The 24,733-nt window shown below is 39.5% G+C and overlaps 1 protein-coding gene across 2 annotated transcripts in view; it reads right to left on the bottom strand.

Annotated features, from left to right (window-relative positions):
- Nucleotides 1-24,432, bottom strand: part of rasa3 (RAS p21 protein activator 3) — a 45,835-nt gene extending 21,403 nt beyond the window's left edge. The window contains exons 1-5 of one of the 2 annotated variants that reach the window (XM_058629393.1): nucleotides 24,207-24,432; nucleotides 7,374-7,491; nucleotides 7,096-7,199; nucleotides 5,995-6,089; nucleotides 531-607 (exon numbers count right to left, since the gene is read on the bottom strand). In XM_058629393.1, coding sequence (XP_058485376.1) covers nucleotides 531-607; nucleotides 5,995-6,089; nucleotides 7,096-7,199; nucleotides 7,374-7,491; nucleotides 24,207-24,261 — 449 coding nt within the window. In that variant the 5' untranslated portion in view covers nucleotides 24,262-24,432. The remainder of the gene's footprint in view (nucleotides 1-530; nucleotides 608-5,994; nucleotides 6,090-7,095; nucleotides 7,200-7,373; nucleotides 7,492-24,206) is intronic. The other variant, XM_058629394.1, reaches the window with a different exon arrangement.
- Nucleotides 24,433-24,733: the final 301 nt, after the last annotated feature.

Raw genomic sequence — 24,733 nt, 5'->3', positions numbered from 1 at the left:
CCACTATACAGTTGTGCAGCTGTCTAGAACAGCTCCAGTACTACTGGAGTTCTCCATTGGTTTGTACTGCTAAGCAGGCACAACAATAGCAATAGATGCTTGTTTTGCAATGCAAAAAGCACTCTAGGCATCTATGATAAACACAAACAATTATCATAGATGCTGGGTTTGCATTGCACTAATAATAGTGGAAGATTAACAGAGGCGCTTGTTTTGCAATACAAAGTAATGAGAACTACAGCAGCATTTAAAAAAGAAAAGGTTAAGTAGTAACTTGTATGTTCTCCTCATGTCCAAAAACATGCACATTCACACTTGTGGACACATCGTCGGTGTGAATGTGAGGGTGAATGGTTTGTTTCTATATATTGGCCCTGCAATGGACTGGCGACCTGTATCCCACCTTTCACCCCGTGTCAAGGCTGCATCACCCTGTGAGCCTCATGAGGAGGATAGACAATAAATCAAGTGCTGTGTGTGTGTGTGTGTATGTGTGTGTGTGTGTGTGTGTGTGAGTGTGTAGCCCTCACCGTGTGGCTAGTTTATGGCTGATGGCTCCACTGTCTGTGATGACTTCACTCAGACGCAGCTCCAGGTGCACTTTTCCCTTCGCACACACACGTACATATGTACACACACACACACACACACACAAACACACACACAACAACAACATTATTCATACATCACATAATTTTTGCAAGGAGAATATAACAATCGAACACTAAACACACAGATCAAACAATGATTCTGAAAAACACACAAGCATGAAAGAGTTGCCTCTCCACCAAAAGACAAAATGTATGTAATAGCTGTGAGTGCCAACGTCGTGATGAAGTTATTTCTCTCGGCAGTGACTGGATTAATGACATAATGACAGTGTTGTGGTGCAGCTGTTTAGAAAAGCTCCATTTATGAGCAGCATCAGTATGCAAAGTCAGAGCCATTGCTCTTTCTGGCCTATTCAAGCAGGGGGAACAAACACGCACACACTTATACATGTGCACACAGGTCAAACAATGCATCCTATTGAAAAGAGAGAAGAGAGACACTCTATCTTCCTACTTCATTTGATCCTTCTCCCTCACTATTCTTTCTTTTCTGTCATTCTTTCACACATCCTTCCTCTCCCCAGCTCCTCAGATGAATGTGCCTCTGTTTCAGAACCCTGCTTCAGGGCGACACACACCCATCTGTCTGCAGATGTTACTGTTCACTATTTACTGTCTCTCTCTTTCTCTGTGTGTGTGTGTGTGGTAGTAAACGTTGGGTGTGTGCGTTCCTTTGCAAGTCCGACTCCAGTCCGACTAAGCATATACGTGCAGGAGTAATTGGACTATTTTAGTCGGACTAACTTGTGACTTACATGACATTACGAAAACCAAATTATTGTCTTTGACATGCATGCAAACGCACAGACTGAACTGAGCTGAGCAGAAATGACTAAGATTATTATGGATGTACGACTGATATGCTTGGGATGACCAGTGAGACTAGATGATGGAGTTGCTGAGATGTAGTTCACATGTTAAGTAGGCCAAAAAAATGGTTGTTTCTCATGAATCTATCAAGAGTCTTCGACTTTGTGGATCCCTTGATTAATGGAGCTGAAAATTGTGTAATTGGGGTGCGATGAATGTTCGAAAACTGGGACAAAGAATCAGCGATTTAATTCTGCTTACCGGGAATGTGAGCTGCACTGAGGATGAACTTATGTGTGACTGAGACAACACAGAATGGCATGAATGCGGGGGAAGAGGACAGACCCTTGTTTACAGGGCTGTATTATCAGAGTGGGTGAGTATGGACTTCCTGGACCATTTATGCCCGCAAAAGAAAGGGATAAAATTCATTCAGAACGGATGAAGGAGCAAAGAACACATGATTTGATGCACCTGTAGGTAGAGATGAGCCGTTAATAGCCTGATAATGGTCAAAATCACTGGCTCTGAGAGAGAAAAATCCTATATTTAAAATGCTTCATTAAGCACAAACTGTAAAAAATAGAAATAGAAATCATCAGTAGCATTTTAGCATTGCTGTTTGTTTAACAGCTTTGTGGTTTAAGAGAGTGGGGGGGTGACTTTTGACTTTGTTTCAGATATACACATGCTGTGTTTGTTTGGCTTCTGCGCTGCTTAAAAATGAACATGCAGACACAAATTCACACGTACATATCTGTGCATACATAGCTGTATGCAGCGGAAGAAAACAGCAGAATACTGTTTGATTATCTAGTATTGTAAAAGGGTTGACAGAAAAAAAACTCAGATATATTTTCGAATATAGAGGAAGTAAGACCAAGAGATAACAACATGGCCCTTTGATTAAAGAGAAAGAGGGCCATAAAACTTAGACTCCCAAGATCCTCCATCTTTCACACTTTTCCACCTATGGTCCCAGCTCGCCTCGCCTCTACAAAATAGTACCTATTCAACGTGGGCAAAGTCATCACTGCACGGCTGCATGAAACTGCTGTGACTTTGTAACTAGTGACTTGTAAAGCAGTTGTTTTCAGTGTAACTGAATCATTAGAATCAGTTAATTAATAAGATTTGTTCAGTACTTCCTCCATGAGCGGAGCACAGACTCTGTCTGACACATGATGCCGCTCACGGTCACAATCAGCAGTGCTGTTCCTAATACACCAGACTCCTCTGTTAAATATTGAGACATTTCCCTGGTAATTGTTGGAGACTAACCCACGTTTGTAGGATTGTTAAGTCTTTTTAACTGATCTACAGTTCGGCATTGTTAGGCTTGATCCTTGTGTCGGACGTCTCTTCCTGTGACCGATCAGTGGCCGGCAGTCTAGCGACATCACACATAATATCGCCTCACAATACAATCTTTGATGTCTTCTGATTACTGTTGCACAAGAGTGAATATTGTCAACCTCTTGCTCACAGAACTCCATATTATTCAACTGAAGCTAACTATTAATGTGGCAATGTGATTTATCAATTATTAAGTTATTTACCAATGATAATACAAAGTGATAAATAGCTAATTTCATGAGAATGAATCAGTAAATTGATTCTTAAATATTTTCCCTTCTTTTGAAGGATGGGGTGCCCCATGGAACTTTTCCACATGCATGCACATGGCCACAGTTCCCTTCATACTAACATGAAGGTCCATGGCACTCAATCTGACATTCCATTCTAGTAGCTGCGATTTCTTCCCAAATTTGTATGTCCTTGTATTCTTTGAGTCTTAATTTGTACAGGCAAACTTCCTCCGTAGCCTTAAGCAAGTTTCCATTGTTAACGTCTTGTTCATTGACTCTTTTGACCAAAACAAGAATGTGCCACCCCTGGTCTCGAAAGAACGACAAGGAGCATGCACACCAAGCTCACAAAATGTGGAGGTACTATTATTTAGAAAACAATATTAACACATGAATTCATTCATTTTGTTTTATATACCTGTACCTGATGAGATATTCTTTTTCATTTAATGATCTTTTTATTTCTTGTTAACATGTAATATGTAAAAACTAAAAAAAAAACAGTTTATGTCACGTGTATTTTTAATTTTACACAATACAAAACAATCATTATTATTACATATACAGTACTTGTGTGTACTCACTGTCATTATATTTATTTATTATTGTTGTTATTATTATATCGTCACAGTTTATATTGTTGCTACTCAGTGACACACATACACAACCACACACAACCCGACTGTGATTGCCCTGTGTTTTGTGTTTTGTGTCACAGTCTCATGTCATTGTTTATTCATGCTATTTCACTAATTAAGCACACACACAAAAATGTATAATATGTATGTTTAATATCCACTAACAAAGTGAGTGAGAGAGCGCAGCATTGTCTTCAATTTCCTCTCCACTGTAAGTCATATATAACAGAGGTCTTCAGCAGTTTTAAATGTCTTTAAATACACATAACATGAGTCATCCATAGATGGCTTGAGAATTCGCTGTCCCTACTACATGTTTGTTTAAAAATAAAAACTGTGAATTATTCTTTCAGCTCTATGTAAAGTATGTTTATGCACGACAGTGGCACTAATAGGCCATCACTCATTTTTGTTTGTATATTTATGTCTAAAATAAAAACGTCAACAGTCATGGATGATAGTGGCATAGGCATCAGTTAACGAGATATGATTATAAATGGCAGAGACACGGCCACCCTACTAACTGGACCTTATACAGAAACATATAGACAAGACCATAACAGCAATATTGCAAGAGACATACGAGCAACACAACCGACATGTTGCAGCTTATCAACCGCCACCACAATGAGCACAGTTCCCCATCACCGGAGCAATATTGCCAAAGGTGCAAACCACCCTGAAAAGTGACTTTGCATCTCCTCTCACTCCTCACAAAAGATTTAAGGCCCTTTTCAGTTGTGGAATATTAAGGCTTTTGGCTGTTGATCAACACCTTTGAGCCATGATACCACATCCTGTCACGCCAGCACTTCAGCCAGGAAGTTTACTGAGACGTCAAAGCAAATGCACCTGAGGCTCTGACATAGGGCTGGGCCATATGGACCAAAACTGATAGCACAATATTTTTTTTTTGTTCGAACAAAACAGGTTAGCTCGCTAGCTCAACGGGTGTTCAACATAAACCCGGAGACAGGAGACCAGAAACCCAGAGACCAGAGACTCAGTGTCGGACACGGTAAACAAGGGGCCGCTGGTGTGTTTTAAGTCCACTTGGAGCCGAAATCTGCGGCTAACAGCTGAGTGGCTAACAGCTGGTGCCGCTAAAAACTAGCAACAACCAACAGGCATTACGTCCCAGCTCAACTTTTATTTTGTAGTAACGAGTAACAAAGATGGTTAAGAAAAATGTATCAGAGTAAAAGCACACATTTTATTTATTCTTTTTCTTAGCCACCAGCTGCTCACTCTCCACCGGCACCGTGTCCGTCACGTTTTCGTTCAAACGTCTGTTGTGATGCGTAGCGTGGGTGGGAGAACATTACGTAGTACGTACATGTAAGGGGCGTGGCTGAGCAGCTGAACTAGCATGTAGGCTCAGAGAGAAGGGGTCGGCTTTATTAAATAGCGTTCGCAAGGCAACATAAAAATAATATATAATATTATATTGCCTTTCCTGTTCACTCACTTGTGTCGATGTGTGTGCGACTATGCTTGCTTTCGTTTGTGTGTCAACAACATCCGCCCAACTCTACCTCTGACTGGCTTACAATTAAATTTTACTCTACCTCAGCCAATCATCATTACCTATGTGGTTGTTCCGTGGCCCCTCATGAGGAAAAACAGTAAAATAACTGGTTTAGAGATTTAGTTGGTCTGATGAAAACAGCTTCAATGAGCTAATAATTCAAGTAACGCGCCACATTTTTTTGGCAGTAACAGTAACGACGTTTAGATTACTAACGCCGTTAGTAACACCATTTATTTCTAACGCAGTTACTCCCATCACTGGAAATGATCAGGTACCAAACTGAAATGTGTATTCCTCTCACAAACTGTGGCAGGAGAATAGAGAGAGGCTGCTTTTCATCTAGCAAAGGCATACTTTTTTCATAATTTTTCGTGATTTTTCTCAAGAGAAACTTGCAAATTCCAAGCAAGGCTTAGTTATTTGAAGACATTTTGTTTTAAATTTGATAAAAATACAACTATTCTTTCTGCATTTAAAGATGTAGAACTATTGAAGTTGCACTTTTGATAATGGTAAATAACTCTTACCACTTTTGATAAATGGAGGTTCACAACAAGTGAATAGTAGATGAGACCATATACCTCCCTTTGATAAAAGGAGTGTTTCTTATTTAAGATCATAATTTGTCTAATTTGTAGCTCATTTTGTTTAAAAAGACTCGTGAGAAAATCGTATTGTGAACAAACAATCGTGAATCGAATCGTGAGTCGAGTGTACTGATTACACACCGTGGTCATTCTATGTCTTAATACAATCCATTTCTCCTGTGTGGAGATGTGTGTGTGTGTGTGTGTGTGTGTTCCTTCTGTACTGACCTGCACCTCTGAGTCAGCACTGACCGGTTGCAGCGGGAACCAGGTGTCTTTCCCATGATATTTCTGCAGGTCCTCTTTCTTCACTGCAACCTTGCCTACACACATTAACACACATATCAAAGACACATGAGATGAAAGCACACGTTTCTTCACAAGACGACCACACACTCTCACATGTACACATATGCACACACACTTGCAAAGTTGCAGTGTCAATGACCCAGTTTTGTCTACTCCGAAACTAACTAAGTTACACCCTACCTTCACCCAATCACACCCAGTCTTTCACTGTATAGCACTTTGGTCAGCTTATGCTGTGTGTAAATGTGCTTTATAAATTAAATGTACTTACTTACTTACTACTTACACACAGCAGATGGCAGTTTGACTAATGCATCACGATCCAGTTGTTACTCCTAGACTGTTTGTGATATCTAGAATATTAAAAAACTATGGACTGGCGATCTCTTCAGGGTGTACCCCGCCTTTCGCCCCAATGTCAGCCGAAATTGGCACAGCAGCCCCCGCGACCCTCATGCGGAGGATAAAGAAAGATGGATGGATGGATACCAGAAAGCAGAGAAATAGAGCCCATATACTTGTCTTTACGTCTGTGGAACAACCGTCCAATCACAGACAAGATTCACCAGCCAGTCACACGTTTGTGACGTTAGCGTCTCAGTACCGTAATTCCTAAATGGTTGAGTAACTGCCAGATATCAAAAGTGAAAGTTATCTTTGATAATTTTGACAATACTACAGCCATTAATTCAATAGAGATTCAGGCAGCCTGATTATCAAGATGGTCATAAGAGGGTTAAACAACGAATAACAATAACAGTTACTTTCACGCTGCATTCATTTCTTAATTAAAAAAAAAAAAAAAACAGTGAAAAGTGCCAATAATATCTCCTAAAGAGAGTACAGAAATCATTATGTGTCTGCATTATGTGTATGATGAACAAAAATGTTCAAATTGAAAAACTACTTTCAACGTCACTGTCAATTCTCCACGAATCTATGTGGATGTACGGCAAGTGGGAGATAAATGTGCAAAAGCTTCACATGACTCTTCCGTGCCTCGAGCAGCTATTTACTCACCGATACTGGAGTCCCTCCTGAACACGTCCCTGTCAAAGATGTAGAAAGACAGATGTCTGAAGCTGCGTGGAATCTCACAGTAGAAATCCTCCCCATAGAATGGACTAAAGAGCAGAAGAGACACAAGGTCAGAGGTTTGTTGACTGTCCTGAGTGACTGTAGCACTAGCTGCCCCATGGTGTGTGTGTGTGTGTGTGTGTGTTTTAATATTGATTTATTCATTTCATTCTGCATTTCTAACAGCTGTCAGATGGAGGGTGGAGGAACACACAGCATACCAAAGGGACTTCTCAATTATCTTGGTCCTGAACACCTCCTCTTGGTCCAGGTTGACAGTGCAGAAACAGTCCCTCATCCTGTTTGGGCCTGGGTAAGGAGGGATGTTTTTTGCTTCTCCTGGAGGAGAAAGAACAGAAGGAAGAGTCAGCATTATTGAAAAGCCCGTTATAAACTTAACAGTGCAGATGACTAGATACCACTTTTTATGTCCAATAAAGATACTTGGGTATGTTCCAATACTAATATCAGTCTGATACAGTTTTTCATTTACCACCTTGCTATAATCACATATTTCAAAAATATGCTTTAACAGCGTGGCAGACATTTGCAGCTCTCACTCACATGATCTTTACAGCTTTACACCTGTGAACAGTGGCATATTATCAGTTCTAATGGATTCTAATTTTCTTTTTCCAATATCCATTTCAGTGATTTTGACCAGGATCAGACCAATACTGGGTATTCGATTGGCTCATCTTTAAATAACAGTGTGTTATCCAGGCACAATGCTGTTAAATAGAAAATGCAACTTTAGTAATAGTAATACAGAGCAACATTTCAGATATTCCACTCATAAGCACACCTACAGTTGTTGTAAATACCATTCAGGCATCACGACACACCTCCTCAATCCCTCACAACATTTTTTTCTTTTTCATGGTTTTATCACAGAATTACTCCTCACTATAATTGTATATATTTCATTCTATTTTATATTGTTGTGCCAGCACTTTTGTTTTATTTGTATTTATTTATACTTTCCCTTAAAAAACAGGAAGCTTTTTTGTACATGTTCTTACTTTGTGGCATTAATCACAATCGTTTTAATAATATTCATTTTAAAGTTTGGGGCATTGAAAAAAACAACAACGTTCCATTGTTATGGATGTGAACTTCTTCTCAAGTCACAAAGTGACACAAATCTGGCTATGATGACCTGAACAGTAATAGATTGTCATTGTGTTATTTGTGGGTGGAATTACAGTTAAAAACTGCAACCCCTCAAAAACAGTTTGGGGCATGTACTCAGGGCCCCAAACCCTCAAATATAGAGTTTTATTTTTTTTCTAAAGTAGGCAGTGCAGCTTGAAGCCAGTGTAGTGTAATAAATATTTTGTTAGTGTCATGGTTTGTTGCTAAAGAAAAGAAAAACCTATTATCCTATTTCCAGCTATTCATCATATTTAACAGTGTATAATCCTCCATCTGCTTTATTCTATGTGCTGCTTATCTTATCTAAAAAATTAGCTTTAACCTGATTTTCCTCTACCTAATTGTTTTACCATACTTGACCCTTCTCCAAAGGGTCAAGATTCAACATTCAAATCAAACAACAACAGTCTAATCTCATCAAGCATCTATGTAGCTGCCCTTGGAAAACACATTGCCCCACTATCTGCCAAATGACATGTAATGTAATGTAACTATCTGAGCAAAACAATGCAGTGCAAAGAAACCCACATTTGTGGTGTGCATGCAACATGAACACTGAAGGAAATAAGGGGGTGGCGAGCAGAAAAATAATGATGACAAGAACCACACAGAGAATGAGAGTGAACATTAGCAGATCATCAAATAAAAAAAAAGCTTGACTCCTCATCTCATTCATGCAGAGGAGACAACAGTGATGAACACAGTAAATGGATACTGTGTTCCTTTGTTTGCTGATTCCAGTCGACCACACATGGAGGAATGGTTATAGCTCACACTTGTGTGATCTGTTTTGACATGACCACAGATGAGGTTACACCACCTGACTGATTACAGCAGCTCCATGCTTTTGCAATAAGGCGTTACAGAGGAGAAATGCAATCACTGTACTCAATCAAGGGCGACAGACATAAATGTTGTCATCAGCCAATAACAGCGGTGCTGCATGTGGACCTTTTGTGGATCAACACGAGCACCTCCACATTTTGTGACCCACACATGTTCTGCAACTAACGATTATTTTCATAATCGATCCATCTGTCGATTATTTTCTCGAATAATCGATTAATCGTTTGGTCCATAAAATACCAGAAAACCTTAAAAAAACGTCTTGTTTTGTCCACAAACCAAAATTATTCACTTTTAATGATATTTTTGTTATCCAGAGCAAAGAAATGAAGAAAATACTCACATTTAAGAAGCTTAAACAATCGGAAATCTTTTAATCATGAAAAAAGTTTTAAAATGATTCATCCATTATCAAAATAGTAGTTGTCGATTCATTTAGTAATCGATTAATCGTTTCAGCTCTAAACTACACGTAAGTGTGTTGTCACTAAGGGGCAAAAAATGCCACCGAGGTCGAAAGTGTGGCTCCATTTCAACAAAAGTGATACTAATATAGTACACAACGCAATTTGTCAAATAGATATCCCACTAAGGTCGGCAACACGGCAAATTTAAAGAAGCACCCGAACGCACAACACTGTCAGATTCACACTGACAGTGTGACTGTAAAGCCTAGGTTATCTCAGCCTAGATTATGTTTTTGAGTAATAATAATACAACCATGATATTGTTATGTTTTGTGTTCTAATGTCAAATAGGGAAATGATAAGACATTGATTTTACCTCTGTAACTTTCTGTGAGATCCTAAGTGAAAATGACTTGTCACTTGTTTGCAATTGTTCTTTTTGCACTAAAAATAATTTGTAGTAAATTTTTTTTATGTAAAAGAACTGTGTAAAAATGCCCAAACTGAAAAATAAAAACTAAGGATGGATTTTTTCCATAATGTGTAATGTAATTTTGTTTTTTAGAAATTATATTATAAAACTGGTATCGAAAAAAGTATCGATCAGGAACCAGTATCGAAATGAAGGTATTGGTACTGGTATCGAAAATGTTTGATTGATACCCAGCCCTATTCCCTATAAATATCAAATAGTACTTCTGCTTGAAATGCACATCCCTAGTTGAAGTACCATCTAAATAAGAGACTTTACTACACGGTTGTTAAAATGTGAGAGGGAGAGCGAGAGGGAGAGAGAGAGAGAGAGAGAGAGAGAGAGAGAGAGAGAGAGAGAGAGAGGGAGCAACATCAGCCAGATAGAGTTTTGGAACTTTGGAAAAAAGCTACAACAGGAAATGAGATGAGGGGAAAGGAATGTTAACTGGATCCAAGATGTAGCTTAAAAGCAGCCAAGTTACCCCAGAGAATGTGTGTCAGTGTGTTTGAACACTATGAGAAGAGTGAAACTTGTAAAGATCAGTCAATGCTCAATTTTTGACATTTCCAACTAGACAGTCTGTGGTTATTGTGTTTTTGTGTAAAATATTACACAAACACACATAAAAGATACATAAAGATTTTGATTGCAGTAAAATATTTTCTTTTTTCAAATATCAATCACTAAACAGATTACAACTAATCTAATCTGAGTAGTGTCTCGATGCTCAAGTCACATAGACTCATTAATGTAGCAAATAACTAATTAAATAACCCAAAAAAGGGTGAGGATACATATCAAGGTTAGGTTTATGGCTCTTTTCCACTATACAGTATACAGTTCCAGCAATACTCGGCTTGGCACGGCTCAACTCGGCGCGGTTTGGTATCAGCCAGGTCATTTCCCATTACTCCATCGTACCTCCTCAGCGTACTCGTACATAATAAGACCAGAGCACAGTGTTGTAATGACTGCAATCTATCTCTATTTTTCAGTATTCTAGTATTTGAAGTATCATAAATCTGCATGCTGTCTGTGTGTTTCAGATGGCTCTCGGTCGGTCTGGGCGTTCAACCAAGCCTCCGAAATGGTGGGAAGTGATCGTTCCCAGCTTCCCAGTGGGTGTAGAACCTCAGGATGTCTGTAGAAACGTAACTGCGTACAAGTTATGGAGCGACAAGACACGCCGGGTGTGTGCCCCTGAAGAAGAGAGTGGCTATTGCACGGTGGAAGCTTACTACCAGCTTTAAATATCGCAGTATCGGACGACTTTTTGGGGTCTGCGACACAACTGTGTGCCGGTGTGTGCAGGAGTTGTGCTGCAGCAGAGACGGTGTTGGTGCCAGAACAAATCCGTTTTCCTGATGTGGAGGAGTTACCGGGAAATGGCTCCCTACACTGAGAACAAGTGGGGGCTCCTACATTGTGTGTGTGTGCTATTGATGATCCCACATACCTATCATAGCACCTCAGGAATATCACTGTGACTTTTTCCAACCGTAAAGGCTGGCACTCTCCTCATCCTTCAAGGTGTTGTTGATGGAAAGGGGCTTTTTTAGAATGTGTTTTCTGGACTGCCAGGGAGCTCGCATCATGCCAGGGTTTTGAGAATGTCTACACTGTGGGAGTTAGCCAGCCGGGGAAACCACTTCCCAGCTCCCTCCAGGAACATTGGTGGGGTCACTGCTGGCTATTACATCCTAGGTGACTCAGCATATCTTTTGTTTTTGTTTTTGTTTTTGTTTTTTTTGTTTTTTTGTTTAACAAAATCATTATTTATTTAATGAATCAAAGTGAATCAAACCTCTAGTCTAGGGCTTTATTGGTTTTTTTTTATTTCGCAATTTCTTCCTCAGCTTGAGCTCCCTGAGACTCCTGGGGCCCGTTTCAGAAACCAGGTTCAACAAACTCTGACTTAAAACCTTAACTCTAGATTGACTAACTCTGAGCTGTCAAACTCTGAGTTTTCAGCATTAGTTCAATCAACTCTGAGTTAAGCGTGTGTGTATTGGGAATGAAAAAAGCCATCATCAATGGAGCTCTGATACTATGATTCACCATGGCAACGGGTAAACAAAGAGCACAGCCTCCATTTTAATCCAGTTGAGCACATAATGTAGCATTATGTTACATTTGATTTGATATTTATTCAGCTGTAAACTGACGAGACACAAACTGAAGATGAGAATATGGATCAAACTGATAAAACATAGTTTACTTATGGAACTATAAATATAAAGTCCAACTGAAGTGTCCATGTTCAAACTGACTCACTTTTTTTGACTCTATTTTACATTAAAACATATTGCTCAACGCTATTTCATGACTATATTTCCACGTGTAAATATAAACGCAGTCACTGAAATGATTGGGATTTTGATGTTTCATTAATTTGGTAGGTGAATGCGCTCTGATACGTGTTCTGAGATCGACTGTATGAACGAGGAAATGAGACGGAGTGTCAGACAGCTGCTTCAGGCTCAGCAGAGAGGAGGAGACACAGAGAAACTCAGGGTTTGTTGAAGAAAACCTGCCAGCGTTTTAGTTTAAAAATACAGGGTGAAGGTTTAGTGACCCACAAATGTACAACCCACTGAAACACAATGAATACAAAGACATACAAATGGGGCCAAACTCCTGGTGAGATATCGCAGCTGCTAGAATGTAACGTGATATTGAGTACACATTCATGAAATGCTTTGACCCGTGGTTTAGTGTGAATGGAACCGCAGCTATGCATGTGCCTGTGGAAGTGTACGTGTGGAACATGGAAAGCATTATCCAAGCCTTGAGGGTACATGGTACCCACGATACGCGATACATGGTCCACGATACCAGTACCATATCACGATACAACGATTCTATGTCTAATACATATTATATCTTTAGATGATGATAATAATATTGTAATTATGTTCTTCAGTTCAGTTAGTGAATCAATCACAAAACAACATAATATCATGAATTGAATAAAAAATCATTTTAATTCAGTGCCAACACTTTTGATTTATCTGCTTTTATCTGCAGCTGCTATGTTAATGAGTTACTTTTCAATAAAGTGTTGCTTGTCCTTCACCCACACAGAAACCAGTTTAGCTGCTGAGGTTTCCAGCAAAAGTTGGCGCAATGTTGGAGGAACAATGTGTTACAAAGAAAGGCGAGTTTACCATTACAGTCTACAACAACACACTCTCTGCAATTAACTGCAGTTCAGTTACTGATCAAACTCACGCTCTACAAAGCCAAGCCCAGAGCTAATGTTCACACACATCTGTTAGTCTCAATGGAAACCTTGAAAACTAAAATACACACCCGTCAGTTCAATCTGCTCGTATGTTACAAATATGGGTCAAAAATGATCACAATCAATTTATAAATCCACGCAACTCTCTGAAAATAAAGTCACCTGTAACTCATGGTTATCTAAATACGTTCAGTAACAGGCTTGGTACACAGAGTGGTGAGAAGACATTGTATCTTTTGCAGGCACAGGAAGAGGGAGAGCGTGTTCACCACAACCCCATGTTGTGAAACCGGATTAAATAACCATGAGTTGATCCATTTGCAACAGAAATCCATGTGATAGTTCAGGCTTTTTGAAGTGGGGTTGTTATGGTACTTGACAGGAGAAAAAAAACAACGCAAATAATAAAGAAAAATGAATGAAGGACACAGTAGAGATGCACTGTTGTGATGACACATGCAAAAACTGCAGCCAGTCTATTCCCACTTAGATTCTGCCCAAGATCAGTTTGGAACACCAATGGATATGGAGAGCTTGTTAGTTCGATGAGATCCTCCTAAATATTTTCATAGATCTTTAATTGATTTATTCTTTGAAGCATGAATATTAATCTATACTCTATAATTGCAATGCAAATTAGATACAAAAAATTTGATAAAAACAAAAAACAATGGTACAGAATTGGCATAATAATTTATTTTGGTGTTTCGGTTTTGACCAACAATTTTCATTTTGGTGCATCCCTAGTAAACAGAAAACAATACACATATACAGTATACAGTATTTGATAGGGATATCCGATATTGGCATTTTTACTGATATTCGATATGCCAATATTGTCCAACACTTAATTTCCGATATCCAATATCAATTGATACAGATATATACAGGCTTTTTTCCACAAAACTCATTTTTGGTCACATCACATATCTCCTGTCGTGGAATTAAAACATATTGCCATATTGTAAAATGTTCCTAAAGGCCATAAAAACCCCAGAAAAACCTTATTTCCCAGAGTGACGTCACAGCTGTGTACGCGCACACCAAATCACGGTCATGTGGCGCTAGTGTCAGTGAACCGTACGATATGAAAACTTTATGAGAAATGTGAATAAATTAGGGCAATGGGGTTTTTTTTCTTTACATTTTTTATGATCATAAGAAATGCAACCAGAAGTCAGAAACTTTTCCAGCGTATGTGCTCTGCGAGACGCTCCGTAGGAATGACCGGAGCCAAAGGGGCGGTGCTCTATCCAGTTCTTATAATACATCCCTGGTTGGGAGAGTAGGTGGGCGGAGCTTCCATGCACGTCTTGACTTTGTTTCGCATAAATGTGTTCTAATTTAACTAAATGTGGTATGTTTGTGCAGGCATGGTGCAGTAAACATTGTTGTACTGTTTTCATACATGTAGAGCTGAAACGATTAATCGATGAATCGATTATTAATCGATTACTAAATTAATCGACAACTATTATGATAATCGATTAATCGGTTTGAAGATTTCTGATTGTGTAAGCTTCTTAAATGGGAATATTTTCTCAGTTTCTTTGCTCTGGATAACAAAGAAATTATTAAAAGTCAAGTAGTTTGTGGACAAAACAAGACATTTGAGAACATCATCATTTCCAGGTTTGACGAACACCAATCAACATTTTTTAAGCTTTTCTGATATTTTATGGACCAAACGATTAATCGATTAATCGAGAAAATAATCGACCGATTAATTGATTATGAAAATAATCATTAGTTGCAGCTCTACATACATGTTTAACTAGATTACTGCTACTTTTGTGTTTTTGTGTTCATGCAGTTAATGACCCTCTGGGTTTTCACTGGTGTCTTGCGCAACGCTGCGACTGTCAAAATAAAAGGCACTTCCTGTTCTATTGAATTTCCTCTTCTCATTATTGCTTACTGCAACTCCACTATATACCAAGCATTTACTCGCACATGCAAAATGCAGGTATTATTTTATTGGGTTTTCATTATCGGCAGAAGAACCGATATCGCGATAATAGCCTGATAGCGGGCCGATATTATCGGACATCCCTATACTGATATTGGGTTTGGTGTAGAGCTTACAGAACCATCACAAATCCAATTTATGTACTCCAGAAGACAGCCATTAGAATTATGAATAAAGCTGATTATTATGCACCGACAAAAAAAAAATATTCATAGTATCACAGGCACTTGTAGAACTTAATACAAAAATACAATAAATACAAAACAAAGATATATATGGAGTGGATCTATGGAATTAATTAGAAATGAAATTGAATGAATGTAATACCTACAATAGATTTAACAACCTCATGTAGCCCTGATGCCCCCAGTACCAGGGGCATCGTAGCACGCAGCAACAAACCTGTCTGATAAACACAGACATGCTGCATATCCACAGAAAGGTCACAAACTCAGCTAAAAAAACATTTTTATCTTCACCAAATACAGTTAAAACGCCAATTGAAACCGGTGCAGGTGTAGAAAACACTGTGACAGTGTAAACACATTGATCAGCAGCACTGGGGAATCAGCGTGATCATGTAAACAAAGAAGAAACGTGTCTGCTGGACATCAGAGACCCAACAAAACTTTTTTTTTTCACTTTACAACCAAGATTCCCTGATCCAACTTCAAAATGAGAGCAAGACAACAACTTGCTTTCAGGAATACAACCACAAATGTTCTTTATAAATTTGCAAAAATGGCAAGCAGAACAAAGATTTGACTATATATATTAGATATTATTAGATTTGCTAATCGAGCTTGACAATGGCAGTGACCCTGAATACCACATATCATCACAGGAAAGGTATGTAATCTCAGTTTTACTAATGAATACTTTTTATTTTATATCTCACAAGTGTTATCTTAATTTTGATTTCTTTTGGGTTTTTTCTGACTTGCCATTCAGTTTTTTTATGCACTAATTGTAAACGATAAAAAGACGTTGTGTGGAAGTATGTCATACTTCAAAATCGGAACCAATTTCTAATGATTTTCCACAACAGGAAAACCTCTGACACCTGCAGTTAGCTGGACGTCCATCGCTTATGTAAAGCTTTGTGGATGTTTTGTCAGAAGGTAGAGGTCATCCTGGGGAGAAACCAAGTGGAATTCTCCCATAGGGGCGAGTGAAGGACATCCTCAGTGAGTGGCAGTCCAGGTAAACTCTCCAGCCCTATATTTACCACTGCTGACAGTGCATGCTGGGTCTGTGATGATACTTCCCCCTCATTCCTAGTAATTTGTTTTCCTGGAGATCACAGCCCACATTATTACACCGCCAAGTTCCACTGCTGGCGTCTCACGTCCGCCCGCTTCCATGCAGAGTCGCGACACCAGGTTTTTTTGGGGTTCTTCTCGCACGAAAATACACTGTAAATGTTTGTAAAACAAAACAAACAGAGCAGTATTTCTACCCACCGATTAAACCGAATCACGCTGAGGAGGACTCTTTCTGTGATGTAGTAAAGTGAATGTGGTGTCAACACGGCATCTTTTATTCTGGAAAAGTAAACCAGATGTTTTATTTTCCTACTTCCTGTTCCACTCAATTCCGCTGAATTTATACGGAATTGATCCACCAGAAATAGAAGTGTGTATCCACTCTGACCCCCCCCCCCCCATATTGGGGGTGTGCCTAGAGGACAAAGCACCGGGAAAGGGACAAAAGTCCGGGAAGAGCCAGCTAATACAAAAATTCTAATGTAATGGGAGGTGTTTTGCCAGAGAGGAGGTACAGTTGCAAGCCAAAGTATAGGAACCCCTCGGAATTATCTAGATTTCACTGAAAACCAATAAAAACAAATGAATAGTAATAAAACACGATGTTTGCTTCAGTTGCTTCATTCATTGCAAGACAGATAGATGACATTGATTTATGGCACAAAGGAACTGTGTTATTCTGTATCCAAAACAATGAGCAGAATAGCATTCACCCGTTATTTACTGTGTCTTTCATGCAGGGCTGCTTATTATGACACAACATAGAAAGTACCTGTCCCCTTACTGCTGTCTTTATGACAGCTTCAGCTGCATCTTTATGACACTGACCAACTGAGTATGACTCTTGAATTTCATTGTTCAACAGACACATCTGGTAGGTTGTGTAATATATAAAATAAACTCCCTTTTACCCCTGAAAGATTCACCTTTTATCTTCTATCTTCTAAGTATCTTTGAAGCTGCTGGAATATCATATTTCTCTGCATTTGAATGGATCTGTCAAGGCAGTGATTAGATCAGCAGAATACAGTTCCTTTAAGCGCTGTTTTGAAATTAAAATATTATTAATAGTTTGGGGAATGTGGTTTTGTATTTAAGCCTCCGACCACAAGTAAAGAGAAGGTTTTTAGACATTTTAACCTCTCTCTCTCTGTCTCATTTCACTCTTTTCACTAGACACATAAAACTGTTTATCGCTTATGCATTTTTATTTTTTACTATGAAACTTATTCTTCAAATAGACAGATAGATAAAATTGTGCAATATATTATCATTCAAATGTATAATAATACGTTGTATCATCACCCCCATGTTAAACACAGTCATTTTAGAGTGAAAGAGGTGCTGTTTATATTTCTAAGTACTCATCCGAGTGCAGTTTGACAGGAGAAGTGTATATGTTGCTGATAATAAGTGCCATGTCCTTACTGGTTATTGACTGGGCTACTGAGGGGCTGTCCACACGGAGACAGTTGTAGGTGAATAAGCAAACTTTTTCTATCGTATTGATTCGTTTCATCCACATGGAAACTGCATTTTGGGAGACCTGAAACTGTATTATTTAAACGCTTAAGCTGCAAATGCAGAAAATCTGTGCAAATGCAGATACCTCTGGCATTTAAGCAGTCTTAATTAAGAATTTGGATAAATCTCCTCGGTTGTGGCTTCCCATTCATATTCATAGAATGAATCAGGGTACAAACATGTTAATGTTGTCAATGCTGTTTGATTTATGATCACTTTTATTTTCTTTCTTTATTTCCCTTTCTTTCCCCTGGCTCGGTTCATTCTCTGTTATTATATCTGTAATGTGTATAACGTCTTCCTCTCTGTTGTTGGTGGACTACAGTCCTGGCATATGTACTACAGCGTTTTGAGTCATTTTGGGGGGGTTTCGTGAGGGCAGAGACGATTCCTGAAACGACGCTGTGTTCACAGGAAACTTTCTTAACACACAGAAGAAGAAGATTGTTTACGTTTCGCTCCGTTTCCGTGAGGATGTGGCCTGAGAGGGGCCGTGTCTCTGAGCGCTGACAGAAGAAGCACAGCCTGCTCCTGTATGCGAAACGCCACTTATTTCCCTCACCCTGTCCCTCACTACATCTGCTTTGTATTAGCTTGTTGCCATGCAGGAAAAAACACACTTCTTTTGTAGTCTATTCCAGCCGATCGGGAAGTGAATTGGGGGTTGTTTCCTGTTTCCTGTGTTCACCCAGATGATACAAACCCTGTAGCTCAATTCAGCTCCCAAAATCATCCCTGTTCCTCCAGGCAACGATGAGGATTCATCACCTGGCACAGTGTAATAATAATAAACTCTCTCTCTCTCTCTCCCCCTGCTACAAATATGGGACTTTCAGCTTTGTTTCCAGCCTTTTGTGTAGACATTACTAGGAACAGAGCACCATGGGAATCAGGCCTCCTTATTTGTTAGAATTAGGTGGTTTCCAGTTAAGCTGGTGGCTGGAGGCCAGGTTGAGTCCAACTCTGGTCAACCCGTGAAATTACTACTGTATACACACTAGAGCTGAAACGATTAATCGATGAATCGATTATTAATCGATTACTAAATTAATCGACAACTATTTTGATAATCGATTAATCGGTTGGAAGCTTTTTTCAAGATTAAAACAAGATTTCTGATTGTTTAAGCTTCTTAAACATGAATATTTTCTTAATTTCTTTGCTCTGGATAACAAATTAATCATTAAAAGTCAATCATTTTGGTTTGTGGACAAAACAAGACATTTGAGAACATCATCATTTCCAGGTTTGACGAAACACCGATCAACATTTTTTATGGTTTTCTTATATTTTATGGACCAAACGATTAATCGATTAATCGAGAAAATAATCGACAGATTAATCGATTATGAAAATAATCGTTAATTGCAGCTCTAATACACACAGTGGTAATTTCACTCTCATTCGCATCATCTGTTAGTCCAAATTTGAGAAATTCAATTTAGTACAATTTCAGTCCGAATAGTATGTTAACATGTATTATATAAGGGTGGTTTTCATCTAACACAATAATTTGTTTTATTCTAATGTCAAGTCACTATGAAAATATCAAAGAGAAATCCATGCCTCCTCCTTGTGTAGCTCAACTTCATAGTTACAGGTAGTGGCTAACACTGATGCCTCACAGCAAGAAGGTCACCAGTGTGAATCCTGCCTTTCTGTGTGGAGTTTGCGTGTTGTTAATAACATGATATGTCTCTATTAGTCAGATTTCGTGCCTTTGTCAGTCATTCCAAATGTGACCACAAGAAAAAGGTGCTAATTCCAAACAAAAGAATCCTTTTCAGACGCCACTTCCCAGCAGGCTTTTCGATTCAAATCTGGCAGCACTGAGCACTCAGCTCTAATTGGCCATCTCCACTGGATACATATGAGCCTCGCCCACCAGATCGCTGCCTTAAAGCACCTACAATGTCAGTTGGAGACAGTTGGTGAGGGAGCAAGGTGGGAGAGTGGAGATGGCTTTGGTGGACAGGTAGAGCTGGGTGTCATCTGTGTAGCAGTGGAAGTGGTGTTTATGGAAGATCTGGCCAAGGGGGAGAAGGGGGCCAGGGCTCTGTAGTGATGGGGGACTGGATCAGATGTGAAGGATTTTAACTGAATGAACTGAGTGCGGCCGGCACGGTGTGTGAGATGGTGTCAAAGGCCATATTCAGATCAAGCAGAATGTGTATCAGCTGCAAGGAGGAGGTCATTGGTGATTTTCTGTTTCAGTGCTATGGAGGCCCCCAGAAACCAGACTGAAACTGCTCATATAGACTATGAGAAGGATGGGTGTGGTTGTTTTTGATGAAATAAGTTTAAAATGGAAAGCAGTTCTCCAGTCATTCTTTTTTCTTTCACAGAAACTCAATAGATGATTGAACATTCATTTGAAAAATAAGAACTAAATGATCTGTAAATATCTTGACTGCCATTCACTCACACATTCATCTGTGCAGTGCATTTTTCAGTCACACGTCTTTCATACCTGGTACTTTTTTAGTACCTGCTCAGGCGAGGTTTCAAGCAAGCTGAGCCGATATTAAATGTGACGTCGACAACCTGCCGGCCCCTGGTGGAAGAGTCATTAGCGCGTCGTCCAACACAGAAATCAAATGGCACTTTTCCACTATACAGTTCCAGCACGGCTCAACTCTACACAGTTTGGTATCGTAGTACCTCCTCAACGTGGGTGGAATCATCATAGCACGGCTGCATGACACTGCTGTGATGTTGTTTTATATGCGACACACACAACTAGTGACTAGTGAATTGTAAAGCAGTTGTTAAATATTAACAACTGCTGTGTGAATCATTAGACTCAGATAATTAAAAAGATTTGTTCACAGAATCGTTCATTGCTGCCTACATGACACCGCATTATTGCATGTCTTCAGGATGTTTAAGTCTTTTTAACTGATCTAAAGTTTGGCATTGTTCAGTTTGGTTCCTGTGTCTGATGTCACACTCATGACTCTACCAGTGGCTGGTGGTCTGACGGACAAGCAAAACACGAGGAGAGTCAAGCCGTGGGAGTGTGTAGTGGAAAAGCGCCAAAACCGAACAAAGCAGTTTCATGCAGCTGTGTTACGATGACTCTGCCCACGTTGAGGAGGTTCTATATCATACCAATACCAAACCAAGTGGAGTCGAGCCGTGTTGTGCTGTATTGTGGAAAAGCTCACCAGGATCGCTGGTTTGTCAATACCAGTTATCAACTGTAGGCGGCACCACAAGAGCAAATCCTACTTTGTATTACTTTAAAATTAAGAGTAACTTTCTATATGAATTTAGAGCTGCAACTAACGATTATATCAAAAAACCTTAAAAAAATGCTGATCGGTGTTCGTCAAACCTGGAAATGATGATGTTCTCAAATGTCTTGTTTTGTCCTCAAACCAAAATGATTCACTTTTAATGATCTCTTTGTTACGCAGAGCAAAGAAATGAAGAAAATATTCACATTTAAGAAGCTTAAACAATCAGAAATCTTGTTTTAATCATGAAAAAAGCTTCAAACCGATTATCGATGATCAAAATAGTTGTCGATTAATTTAGAAATCGATTTAATAATCGATTAATCATTTCAGCTCTATATCAGTTTAATTGCTGTTTCATTTTAATGCTGGCTGCTATCACCCTGCAGCCTCACAATGAGTTTGTGTATCTGTTGCCAAGTTTTCCATCTGCCCATCTCTTCTGTTGCATGTTTGGAGTCCAGTCAAACCAGACCGCAAAGCCAGGTTGCCAGATGTCAGTGAGAACCAAAGCAGACAGTAACAAATGTCCCACAGTGACCCGAGATAACGAGGCTAGTGGGAACGCACCAAAAATACTTTTTGTTGCTAAACATTTTGTGCAACAAATCAATGAACTAGAACTGAACCCTGACTTTAATGTTATACATGGTGTGTCTGGTCAAAATCACTAGACTGAATATTAACAAATGAAATACAGACCATCAAATATGAAGTAAAACACTAAAATACTTCAAAGTACATAAACTAAAAATGTTAGTTAAAAGAGCAACAGCATATTAACTTAGCAAGGAACATCTCTCCGTTCCTGGCCTTATAACATTCACACTTAGCAGGTGACTTATTAAGGGCACCACAATGTGAAGTGCCACCTTTCACCTTGTTTGGATAAGACACGCGATGATGAACAGGTATGGGTACTGCGCTAGTCCAAGAAATTTGGTCTGCACTTCAGGATCTGCAAAAATGGTCTGGTTTGACTGGGAGTATTAAGAAATTATTTTTCTTTGGGTTTTAAGAGAGCACCGCCTACTGGGAACACAAATTGTGCAATTGTTGTTTTTTTTTGCTCATACTTCCTGCTTAATTCACTAACCAGTGGAGGCTGACCAGAAAAACTTGTCTCAAAGTGATGATAGTGTTTGGATGTGTTGTGGGAGTGTATTCCAGAGTTGGAGAGCAGAACGCCTGAATGAACAGCTGAATGACCTGAGTCCCATTGTGGACAGACGGGCAGGTGAGATGGAGAGGAGGGAGGCTGAGGAGGAAACGGAGAAAGCGGGAAGGCGTGTAAGAGTAGAGCAGGTCAGTAAGATATGGAGGGCTTTGAATATTAAAAGAAGGATTCTGAAGCTGTTTGAATGCGAGCGGCTGAGTTCTGAACCAGTTGAAGTTTATAAAGGGATTATAAAGGGATTATAAAGGGAGAGCGAGAGAGAGAGAGAGATACTCTGAGACACACAAACAACATAAAGTCACAGATCTGTGAGCTGTGGATGTGCAGTGCAGCTGACCATGTGCGGAACAATCATTGATCTGTATTGTTCATTCACGTAAAATAATGTCTGTGAAAAGAGGTTTGGTTTTCTCCTCCCCTTATTTTACGTTTCAGTTACACTGTTAATCTTCAACACTATTTTTTTGTCACTCAACAACGACGAAGACGGAGACAGTGAATGCCAGCGCATGAGAGAGGTGGGACTCTAACACCATTCGTTTTCACATAGTAGCGTATTTTTCCACTCTGTGACCCGTTTTCAAAAACCCGTTTTAGGTCTCCCACATTGTATCCGTGTGGATGGAACACCAATATGATTAAAAAGCAAAAAACTATATGTATAAATACGCCTGCCGTTGCCATCTGAATTTACCTGGGCTTTAAAAAAACAGCCATTCAGTCATGGTCATAGCGCCACCTTTTGGCAATGGGATGCTGTATATGCCCTGTGTGACAAACTTCATTCAGTTTTTGTAAAATTTCACAAGCATGATAAGAGGACCATCCTCAACACCAACATCTACATGTAAATTACTAACCGTCACCCTCTGGCAACCAGAAGTACAACTTCAGTGACAAACATTGTTAAATTTACATGAAGCGGTCTAGGCGTGGTCTAAATTTGCTATACTCTAATAAAACAAATGATTGGTGGCCACTCTCTTTGGCCTTTGGGTGGCACAAAGGCCATTGGGTGACCAGTGAGTGGCAACATCATCTTCCATCAAACAACATCCAGAATACTATGACATTCAGAGCTACAGCTTAAGGTACATAAGTTGCCCGATGCCCTGACATGCATGGTGGTTCAAGGGCCCGTACAGTGGTACTTGCAGCCCAAGTTCTATTTTATTTTTCCATGTACTGCAAAATTTGCATTTGTCTGATATCCTCTATTTCTTACATTTGTATAACATTTAAGTGACTGAAACTGTGCTTGCTGTAAAAGAAAACTTGCTGAATGTGATTACACACGTCACCTGTCTGGAAACATACATATCTAAATAGAGAAATGCAGACTAACAATCAATAGCAGCTAAACAGTCAAGCAAAAGCTTTTTCGGGGAGGCAGGGGGAGAGAAGAGGGAACAATAATATGACAAACTGTGGCTGCTATGGTGTAATAAAGGTTTACTTAATGTGATGTGACAATGTACATATTTGCAGATGTGGAGCTGTTTATGTCTGTATATCAATTCATACTAATTCAACTCTCCAAACATCGTCTAAACAAACATAATCAGGGTCCTAATGCCAGCTGCCAAACATCCTCAATTCTCAATTTCTCTGCTTTACATGTTCAGTTTCGTACTCGTGATGTGAGGAACAAAAACGGACAAAAAAAGAGTAAGAAACCTCCAGCCTTGGCCCATTAATATGGAGACATCCATTCTGACACTCAGACAGGGGGGTAGGGATTTTTTCTTCTTACCTATTTTTATTCTAACGCTCTGGAAAACCCGCAGACCTTCCTCTTCCACCGCCATGTTCTCACCGTGGCTCTTTCCCTTTTTCAGAAGACAGTCCACGCCACGGTGATGGTTTCTGGCCTCTCAAGCACACGAGTAATCCAGGGATCCTGCACATCTATGCACTCTGGACAGCGATCGCCGCTGCTGGCTGGGTAAGTACAAGAGAGAGACTGGCTATGGCGCATCAGCAGCAGCAGCAGCAGCGACGGAGGAGGAGGTGTGGCTTCACGCAACACCGCCCACGCATGGGGGTACGAAGGGTGACTCGTGGGGGGAGGGAGGGAGAGAGGGAGAGAGAGAGAGTGCAAAGCATTGTTCAGACACAAGAGAGACATTTTGAATCATAGTCATATAGACAACAAGCTACAACCTAATTATTTAATTGCCAATGTTTACATTTTATTTAAAAAAATAGCTTGGTTTTTAATAGTCTTAATTATTTTGGCAAACACACTGCAATGACCCAAAACACATGCAGGAGCTGCAT

The sequence above is a fragment of the Solea solea genome, chromosome 5 (assembly GCF_958295425.1).
Source record: "Solea solea chromosome 5, fSolSol10.1, whole genome shotgun sequence".
NCBI lineage: Eukaryota > Metazoa > Chordata > Actinopteri > Pleuronectiformes > Soleidae > Solea > Solea solea.
This window is presented reverse-complemented; position numbering and strand designations above follow the sequence as displayed.